The following is a 10,588-nucleotide window of genomic DNA, read 5'->3' as shown; positions in this document are numbered from 1 at the left end:
TTCAATATCTTTCTCACTCTCTTCTCCTTCTGGCACCCCCATAATGTGAATGTTGGTACATTTGAGGTTGTCCCAGAGGCTCCTTACATTATCTTCATATTTTTGGATTTTTTTCTTTTTGCTCTTCTGATTGGGTGTTTTTTTCTTCTTCATATTCCAAATCATTGATTTGATTCTTGGAATCTTCTACTCTACTGTTGATTCCCTGTAAATTATTCTTTATTTCAGTAGTGTATGCTTAACACGTTAAGCGCCCAGCCTGTTTTGTCTTCTGGATGGAAAGTATAGTGCTTAACGTGTTAATTTCTGACTGGTCCCTTTTCATGTCTTTGATCATCACTAAGATCCTTGAAAGTCTCATGAAGATCCTTGAGTAACCTTATAACCATGATTTTGAACTCCATACCTAGTCGTTTGCTTGCTTCCATTTGTGACATTTCTTTGTCTTTGCATTTTGGCTGCTTCCCTGTGTTTGTTTCTGTATTAGGTAGAGCTGCTGTCTCCTGGAATTGGTAGAGTGTCCTTGTGTAGTAGGTGTCCTGTAGGGCTCAGTGGCTCAGCCTCCCCAGTCACCTGAGCTGGGCACTCTATGTGCGTCCCTGTGTAGGCTGTGTGCACAGTCTTGTATTTGAGCCTTGATTGCTACTGGTATCACTGGGAGGAGCTGACCTCCAGGCTAATTGGCTGTGAGGACCAGTTGTGACTGCAGTGGAAGAGCTGCTGTATAGGAGATATCCCTATGGAGCAGGACTTGCTTCAGTGGGGCTTTGGTGCTCACTGAATCTGCCTCTTGAGTGTGTTCTTTGTGGATGTGTAGAATTGTAATCTGCTATGGTCTGAAGTTGTCCACCAGATGCACTGGCTCTAAGGCAGTGGTTCTCAACCTTGGCTGCACATTAGAATCACCTAGGAATCTTTTTAAAATCCTGATTTCTGGGCCTCATCCTCCGGAAATTCTGTTTCTTTGTTACTAATGTTGTGGTCCCACCCCATAGCAAAGAAACAGAATTTCTGGAGGATGAGGCCCAGAAATCAGGATTTTGAAAAGATTCCTAGGTGATTCTAATGTGCAGCCAAGGTTGAGAACCACTGCTCTAAGGCCTCCAAGGAGGTGCAAAGTCAGCCACTGCCTGGAGTCACCTGGCAGGAGCTACAGAGGCATTAGCTGACAGCTGCTATTTGTATTTGTATTGAGTTTGGAGGTGCCCAGGTGAGGCCCAGCTGTGAAGTAAGGCAGGCTGGTGCTAATGCTGGGTCTTGGGCCTTTTATTGATAGGTTTGGGACATACTGTCATCAGCTGCAGCTTGTTTGAGAGATTTTAGCAAAGTCTGAAGCCTGAGTCAGGACAGGTCATTCTTATGGAAATGCTGCTGCAGACAGCATGGATGGGGCTGCAAATTGGATGGGGTGGGGGGTCTCAGGGAATCACCAGGGTGGAGCAAACAGTGTGCTCCAGGCTGATGGAGACTCAGATATGGCTGCTAGTCAGGTCTGAGACAGGGGAGGTCCCAGCACAGGAATAATGATCCCTGTGAGCACCCCCATCTGGAAGAAAGCCACCTCTAAGTTCCTGCCCTGATGTCAGACAATCCAGTTCCTCCTTTTATGTGTCTAGGTCCTCCAAAGCTGCTAGGTGCTGAGAATCTAAGAGTGTGTGCCAGCTCTTTAACCCTTTGCGGTCCAATTTTATTTTTGGAATTCAAACAGTCTGGTCCAAATTAATTGACGGGATTGAATGTTGAACCGGTTTGCAGTGTCGACTTCAGCCTTGACGTTGGACCTGTTCCTAGCGCCTGTCAGCCTCCACGTTGGACCGAAAAGGGTTAAATGGAACACCTTGGTGGACTCTAGCAGCCTCTGTGTTCCTCAGCCACAATCACCACTGGTTTTTATAGCCCATTGTTGCGGGGACTTCTCAGCTCTGGAATCCTGGGCTTGGGGGCTGGTGTGGGGCTGGGACCCCTTGCTCCTCACGGGTGGCCTCCGCAGAGACGATCTCCCTCCTGATTAAAAAACGGCATACGTGAGTGTCTGACAAGCCTGGTCTGAGTCTCCCCCCCTCAGTGTGCTTTCTTCTTTAGTTCTCTAGTTGTAGGACTTCCATTCAGCCAGCTTTCAGGCGGTTCTGAATGATGGTACTGTATTTTAGTTGTAATTTTGATGTGGTTGTGGGAGGCATTGAATACAGGCGCTTATGCATGCTGCTATCTTGACCTCTTTTTAAGAGGAAACTGACAACTCTTTTTTAATAAAAGCACTTTTAGACCTACTGTTCTTTTACTGCTTCTGAGTATCTGAAGTTCATATGCACTTTACATATACTCAAAGGGGAACACCATCCTGAATATCCTTTTATGGCAACATGCCCATTCCTCGCAGAGTTCTAGGCCTGAAAGTCACGCAGAACTCTCTAGAGCAGCGGTTCTCAACCTGTGGGTCGCGACCCCTTTGGGGGTCGAACGACCCTTTCACAGCGGTCGCCTAAGACCATCAGAAAACACATATATAATTACATATTTTTGTGATTAATCACTATGCTTTAATTATATTCAATTTGTAACAATGAAATTGGGGGTCACCACAACATGAGGAACTACTAAAGGGTCGCGGCATTAGGAAGGTTGAGGACCACTGATCTAGAGAATTTGGAGTTGTAGAACTGGGCTTGAGAATGGAGTTGTTAGTGAGACAGTCACATGTTAAGACTTTTTTGTGCTGAAATATCCAAGTCTTGCCACTCCCTTTGAAGTAGCGTAAGAGCCTGATGCCCCTTCGATATCACCACCAGTCAGTTCTACCTCCTAAATGTCTCTCTTGCACCTGTCTGTTCTCCCCTCCCCTCCCAACCTTCTGCAGAGCCATCCTCTTCTCTGCTTGGACTTGGTCTCCCTGGACCATTGGATGCTCTCCATACTTTTGGTTCCTCATGCACACAGGGTGAGGTCCAGCCTTCTGGTTGTGTGGCTCTACTTGTTCTTGCTGACTTCATTTCCTCCCATTCTCTGTCTCACATCCCTTTGCTCTGGCTACTGGGTTTTCCCAAGCTCATTATCCTGAGCCACCTTAGGACAGTTTTCCTTAGACTTGGATAGCCTCTTCTCTTGCTTTTCACTTCCAGCCCTTCCTGTCTCAGCCCCCTGGCTTTCTAGACAAGGTGAGTCCTGTTACCTTCATGGCCCTTGTCAATGTTTCAGACGATAAGTTTGTTCATGGTTGTTTAAGATGCAATCTCTGGAGACCAGTGGTTCTGAGAGTAGGACGCATGTTTTGTTGTTAATTTATTGATGTTAGAGAAACAACGGCTTGTTGTTCCACTCATTTATGCATTCATTGATTGCTTCTTGTATGTGCCAGACCAGATATTTGAACATACAACCTTGGTGTCTCAGGATGTGCTCTAACCAACTGAGCTACCCAGCCACAGCCAGAAAGCATGTTTTTTATCACATACTGGTACACTGAAGATGCTCAATTATTTATTGAATGGATATGTAGTACCTTCCAGGGTTTTAGAAAGGCACTTAGTGCTACGTAGCTTTCTGGAAGGGTCTCTAATGTATTAAGTTGTACAAGTTTCTGCAGTGATTAGAGGAGACATAGGGATTGGCTACCTCCTTTGGAATGTGGGGTAGAGCAGGTGGCTACCACTGGCCATCTGAGAACAGCGCCTTCACGGAATGCCCTTTGACTTTCCAGCCTGGGCTGAACCAGAGTCACAGCTATATTCCCGGTGGCCCTCCTGGACAAGCATGGAGTTACTGAGATTTCTTGTATGTGCCAGACCAGATATTTGAACATACAACCTTGGTGTCTCAGGATGTGCTCTAACCAACTGAGCTACCCAGCCACAGCCAGAAAGCATGTTTTTTTATCACATACTGGTACACTGAAGATGCTCAATTATTTATTGAATGGATATATAGTACCTTCCAGGGTTTTAGAAAGGCACTTAGTGCTACGTAGCTTTCTGGAAGGGTCTCTAATGTATTAAGTTGTACAAGTTTCTGCAGTGGTTAGAGGAGACATAGGGATTGGCTACCTCCTTTGGAATGTGGGGTAGAGCAGGTGGCTACCACTGGCCATCTGAGAACAGCGCCTTCACGGAATGCCCTTTGACTTTCCAGCCTGGGCTGAACCAGAGTCACAGCTATATTCCCGGTGGCCCTCCTGGACAAGCATGGAGTTACTGAGATTTCTCCTTGTTCTTTTTTGTCTACTTGCTTGATAATCAGAGAAAACATTTATATGAAATGAGCAGTTTGGTTATAAAATGTCTAAAGGAGAAAGATATATGAACTCAGCTAAGTTTTCTAATTAAGTGGTTCATTTGGACTTTTAACCTAACTTCAACTGGTTTTATCCTGGGGCTGGGGAAAATTGAAACCTTAGACACCAGAATGTGTTTATCACAGGCACAGCTAGGGTAGAGAGATACAGGGCAAACTCAAAACTCCAGACATTCAGAAAGGCAATCCTGCTCAATCTCACAAATAACTTAGGGAATGTAATCTGTGAACTAGCAGAAAACTTTAAGAATGGATGTTATAAATCTAAGAAACAAGGTAAGTGGTTTCTTGGAACTGAGATTGGCCACATCACACTTTTGTGTCACTGCCATTGGAAAAGTCAATCTGTATTAAACCCTTCAGTGACTTCTCTAAACGTCTCCAGCTTGGGCAACAGTTTCCCACTGCATCATGGTTTCATCTCTGATGTCTTTTCTCACTTGCCCTTCACTGGGCTTGGGAACTCCTGGGCGACAGCTCTCAGGAGATAAACCTGGAATGGTGCACAGAATTCTAGAAGCCAGCTCCAGGGGCTGGGGTAGCTCAGTGGGACCATGGGAGAACTGGGCAAGCGGAGGTAAGGACAGGGACTCTGCTGCTGGCAGGGACCAGGCCCAGCTGGCCCTGGATGGCTCAGCCTCAGAGTAGCATTTGGTCAGTGGGCTTACATTTATGGAAGACAGATGGTTTCAGCAAAGATGGAAGGAATGAGGAAGCTCACCTTTGCACGGTGCTGCCTCTGTCTTAAGTGCTGTCACCTTTCAGATGCTGGCTTTGCTAGCATGTCCCGCATGAAAAGGAAATCAAGGACAAGGGGTCTCTGCAAGTCCTAAATAACTGTTTTAAGTGCTCCATAATTCTCCCCACTTCAGAAATCTAGCTGTGAGGCAGTAACCACATCAAAAAGGCCACTGATTCACCAATGGCGTGGTGTGGGACAGCTCCGTGTGTGCCTGATCTGAGCCTGGGGTCTCTGTGACCAGGTCTCAGTGAACAGGCTCATCTGCAAAGGGTTAAAGGACAGAGGACACATGCACAAGAGGCCATTCTTAGGAAACCTTTAATTGCAAATTCCATTCTGTGCATTGATTTTTGAGAAAAAACAAAACATTGGAAATCTGTCTTTCCTGAGCATAAGAATACAAATGACAGTAAGACACAATTTAGTGGCTACTAAAGAACAGGATTTTTTTGTAATTGGCATTTTAAAAGCCACTGTCATTTAAACAAAGTATTAACAGATTAGGGTGTAATCTTGTAGAAAGTTAATGAAAGTGTTCCTCCTGAGACATAGCACTATTTGGTGTGATCAGACTTCGGTGTTGGCATGTGATTTCTCAGCTCCATCTCTCGCTGCTGGCCGGCCAGTCAGCAGGCTGCCCCCTGGGCACTCCCAGCTGGCTCTACTTTGGGCCCGAGAAGGAAGTAAAGGCCTTGTCACAGCCTGCCATGCATGCTTCGATTTCCTCCACCGTGCGGGGCACACAGGTCAGCAGCTCTGTGCCACTGTCAGTCACCGCGACGTCCTCCTCGATGCGGACCTGGGTCAGACCGATGGACTCAGTGTTTCTAAGCTGGCCTCACTCTCAAGATTAGAGGGCCAGACCTGCCAGCTCAGGCTGACCGTCACTGAGTGGGAGAAGCACTTTCAGGGGAGTGGTCAATACTGCCTTGACAAAGGGGCCGGCCTCAAAGGCCTTTGGGTGACAGCTGAGAGGAAGGCTCATCCCCTGGGGCATGTGCTCATGTCTCCTGCCCACCCTGTCCTTGCCCTTGCACCCTGCCAGGTGGATAGGAACCCCTGGAGTGAGCAGGGGTTTGCAGAATTTCTCTCTTCTGCTGAGGGCTGAGGCACCTGTCCCATGACAGACCACAGGAAAGGGCAAGCCAGGCCCTTCTCAAGTGGGGAAGTCAAGACTGTCCCTCCTCTCACTAGGGCTCCTGTCCCGGGACAAAGATGGCAGGCAGCAGCAGGGGGTATTCTGGGAGCAAGGACATGGGGCCCATTGATTGGTACTCACCCCACCAAACCCGCGGAAGCGCTGCAGGACCTCGCGGTTAAAGAAGCAGGCGCGGGCTGGGTCAGCCAGGGCCTCATCCAGGAGGTGGTCGATGAAATAAATGCCCGGCTCCACAGTGAGCACCATGCCTGGCTCCAGGTGCCTTGCAGTGCGCAGGCTCCGCAGGCCGGGCTCATCAATGCGCTCCACGCCCTGCGGTGAGAGGGCAGGTGAGGGACACCCTAACGAAGCTCCCCTCTGCCCATGCAGGCGTCCTATGTGAGGGCTGGCTCCAGCCTGTGGTCTGGCTGCAGCGGCAGGGGAGGCTTTGGGACTGGGGTCTGCAGCTCAGCCCCCCTGCAGCGCTGGGCACAGGCACTTCAGAGGAGACCCTGTTCTCTGCACACACCCCAGATCTTAGTGGCCCCGCCCGTTACCCGAAGAACTGCCTGCGGGAGCCCTGTGGACACCACATGCACACACACAGGGCAAGCGGCCCAGAGGGCTGGCTGTCCAGCGGCCCTCACCTGGGCCTTCTCTGCACCAGGAGAGCAGAAGCCAAAGCTGTGAAGCCAAAAAAGCTCTTAAGGAGGCTGCGAGGCAGCCTGGGCTGCATCCCTTCGTTCAGGCAGCTCAGTGGAAACCAGCCCCAGAAGTGCTGGGCCTGGCCCCCCAGGCCAAGTGGGTTTTCCTTGTGGTCTTCCAGGGGGAGGGGCAGGTGCTGCCATAAGGACGGGCCTGCCAGCCCCAGCTCTGGCGCGTATTTGCACAAATGCACGCGTACTCCATGTACTTGGCTCTTGCCTAGACTTGGGGCTACCCAGCTCAGCCCTGGGCAATGGCTCCCAGCCCTTTAGGAGGAGTGAGCAGCAGCGGCAGCTGCTCCCTGCAGAGGCATCCCCTCCCCGACATGACCCAGCCTGGGCCCGTCTTCTCACACGGGTGTAGCTGACAGGGCTGCCTGGCTTCGAGGGCAGGTGGTGCCTAGGACACTTGCAGAATTCCCCCATCTTCCCCAGGTCCCTGAGGCAAGGCCTGGGAGTGAGTGGGCAGCAAGCAAGCTTTCTGGTCAGCCGTGAACGTGCCCGGCCCCGCTCGCAGCAATCCCCTGCAGCCCAGCTGCTGGAGACGGAGCTGTCACTTCTGACTGTTTGGGGGCCAAGAACATCAGACTTCAATTAGTGGTTCATGTAAGGTAACCAGAAACAGGCTGGCTCAGCCTCCATGGCTGGGCACAGCGGGGAAGGCTGTGACCATGATTCCATGAGGGTGGGGACAGAGGGGCACACAGAGAAACTGGCGTGCACAGCCACTCTGACCTGGCGTGAGCCATGCTGGGATGGAGGTGTGGAAGGGACACAAGGCACCGTGACCCCCGTGGGTCATGCTCTGGGCACAGAAGCCTGTCTGGTGGGGTACCCAGCCCCACAACAGTTTGCCTTGAGGGGGTAAGGCAGGAGGGTGGGGGACCTAGAAGGGTCCAGTCTGGAATGGCAGTCCCGATGCCAAGTGACTCGGGGGTATCTCCTGCCCAGAAACTGCTTGTCAGAGCTAGGAGTCGGGGTCCCTGCTCCTTCCATCTGAAGTCTGTGCCTGCCCTGGGCTCCCCAACTCCTGTCCCTTAACTTCATGCTACCCCCAAGTGTCTGTCCTCTTTTTCACTCCAAGGTTGCCAAAGCCAGGGGCCTGGCAGAGGCAGAGACCCGACAACGTCATGTCCCAGCTCCCCTCAGTTGCTCTGGGCTCAGCAGAGCTGTCCCATGGACGTGCGGAGGGGAGGGGATTTCCCGAGCTTGTACTCAGGCAGGCTTCCTTCCCCAAATGTCAGGTGAGGAGAGGGAAGAATGGCAGGAATCCCTGGGGGGCACAGGCCACCAACTGCTGCCTTCAGAGCATTCCTGCTCAGGAGTCTGCCCCGGGGCCAACAGGACCGGCCAGAGCAGGGCTGGGAGGACAAGGCGGGGCCGAGTGCAGAGCAGATCCCGCCAGGGAGAGGCCGAGCCTCCAGGCCCTCTGGCCCAGGGGCTCCAGCCTTGTTGGGGGTGGGGGGCGCTGGCCTTTGCCTGGCCCACACGGGGTTACACCCAGACAGAGGGCTTGACAGGGCCTCAACTTTTACTGGGCTCCGAGCAGAGGAGACCCAGATGTGTCTGTAGGCCTGAAGTAAAACAAATGACTTTTATAGGAAAAGCCATATTTTTTCCACAATGTTTATCTGTCAGAAGAATAGGCTGAGCACAAAGGGCTGCTTACTGGAAAAGATGAAAACAGTTTGCTGCCAATTTTCTCTGGTGGAAAAAAAGTGCTTTGGCGACTAATGAATAACGAACCTCAGTTAACAATGTCTGGAAGGCCCTGCTCTTGGCTCCCTGTACACAATGTGATGGATAGAAATTAGGAAATTAAAACTGATTTTGTTTCTCCAAATTTAACTGTTTACACTTGAGGAAAAAATAATTGAATAATAATGCTTCTCTTGAGCAATCCCCCCTAACCCCCCACCCCCCCAAAGTCCTTCTTAGTGCTTTCAAAATACCCTGCAGCCAGCAGGCCAAGCCTAGTCTTGGCTAACTGGCTGGTGGGCCCCAGGGCGTGCACTGGTTGCACAATCAGCCCCTGCGCCCTGGGCACCAGGCCAGGCGGCAGGGCCGGGTTCGCCCCCACCCACTGGGGCCCGAGAGGCTGCAGCCACCTGCCGGGCAGGGCCTCCTGAGGGCCCTCTGGGTGGTCCTTTCGAGGATCAGTCGGTAGGAGGTGGATGGGAAAGCCTAGCTGGGGATGCCCACACAAGCCTCCCCGCTGGCCAAGGAGAGGAGGAGGCCACAGGGACATGCTCGCCCAGGGGCCTGATTGGTCAGAGGGTGCTCCAGGGAGGGTCAGGGGTCTGCTGCTGGCTTGTGAGAGCACTGGGCTCAGCTAGTCTCAGGAGGAACCAGGGCCAGACACCAGCTGGTGGAGCCCTATCACCCCAGTCTGAATGAAGCCAGAGGCAGGAGAACATGACGAGTACAGTGCCAGTCCCATCATTAAGACCCAGCTTCGGGGCTCCCACTGCCCTGTGGGGACCCCACGCATGGCACACTGACCACTTACCAGCCTTCAGGAAAGGCCACACCCAGTGCACCGCCCAGGGCTCACTGTGCAGACACCGGCAGGAGGCATGCTCACAGAAACTCCCGCCTTGGCATTGGGGGTGCGGACACTGTGGCAGCAGCCTGGACCAGGACCAACCAATAGGTGGAAGGGGAGGAGGGGCATGAGCCTTGCCTGACTCACTGCACTGCAGCTGTCTCCCAGAGCCCTAACCCACCCTGGGGAGTTCAGGCTCAGCGACAGCCCACAGGCAGGCTACTTGGGCCGACATGTGCACACTGACCTCTGGGTAGCCTCCCACGTCGTGCACATCAATGCCCAGGAAGTGGCCGAGCCCATGAGGCATGAACACGGCTCCCAGGTGGGCCTGGACCATGGCATCGATGCTGCCACTCAGGATGCCGATGCGGGCCAGCTCCTCCAGGTGGATGCGGTCAGCCAGGCGGTGCATGTCAGGCCACCAAACGCCTGCGGCTCAGAAGGAGGCTGCAGTAAGTTGTGGAGACTGGTGGCCAAGCCAGGGCTCCCCAGGGCAAGATTTGGGGGACACAAAGCCCTCACTGGCTGAGGCGGGATGTCCTGAGGTGAGGGGCAGGGGTGATGAGGCTGGGTGCCCTCCATGCAGGGCTTTCCCAGCCACAGCTCTGGAACTTAACCCCACCTTCTCCACTGGGTCCTCAGAGGCAGGCTTCTGTCACCCATGGCCAGGGGCCTAGACAGGTGTGCTCCCAGGTCATGCTATCTGTCCCTGTCCCTGGCCAGTGTGTGCTTTGGGGGCCATGGGATCTCAGCCAGATCACTGGGCATCAGAAGGAGAGCTGAATGTCCCCATCAGTGGATGTGGGGGAGAGGGGCTGCAGGGAACCCCAGCAAGGCTCAGGCCCAAACATTGCTCATGAGCCTCAGGCTGTGGGGCCAGAGGAAGCCATGGCTGGGGAGAGGGGCCCTTCTGCAGCCCCCTCCTCCCTCCCCTCCATGGGGCTGAACCTCTCTGGGAGCCACTGTAGGAGAACAAAGGTTTCTGGGGTGAAGGTGCAGCTGGCACAGCCTCACGGGCTGGCTGGCAGGGGTCTGTGGCCCCGCCTGCTACAAGCTCTGGGTGACCATCTCTGCGGCAGCCCAAACATCCAAGCCCCAGGCTGCTCATCAAACTCATCTTTGCCCCACATTTCTGGGGCAAAGGTCACTGTGGAGAGCATTCCCAGGCA

The 10,588-nt window shown here is 52.7% G+C and overlaps 1 protein-coding gene across 1 annotated transcript in view; it reads right to left on the bottom strand.

The window, feature by feature from the left end:
* Nucleotides 1-5,331: 5,331 nt before the first annotated feature.
* PEPD (peptidase D) overlaps nt 5,332-10,588 on the bottom strand; it is a 121,846-nt gene continuing 116,589 nt past the window's right edge. Inside the window, exons 13-15 of the mRNA XM_070398247.1 lie at nt 9,664-9,848; nt 6,309-6,500; nt 5,332-5,828 (exon numbers count right to left, since the gene is read on the bottom strand). Of these exons, the coding sequence (XP_070254348.1) occupies nt 5,691-5,828; nt 6,309-6,500; nt 9,664-9,848 (515 nt within the window). The 3' untranslated portion in view covers nt 5,332-5,690. The remainder of the gene's footprint in view (nt 5,829-6,308; nt 6,501-9,663; nt 9,849-10,588) is intronic.

Source organism: Myotis yumanensis, unplaced genomic scaffold, assembly GCF_028538775.1.
Source record: "Myotis yumanensis isolate MYYU_CA2020_CCGP unplaced genomic scaffold, mMyoYum1.0.hap1 SCAF_18, whole genome shotgun sequence".
Classification (NCBI taxonomy): domain Eukaryota; kingdom Metazoa; phylum Chordata; class Mammalia; order Chiroptera; family Vespertilionidae; genus Myotis; species Myotis yumanensis.
This window is presented reverse-complemented; position numbering and strand designations above follow the sequence as displayed.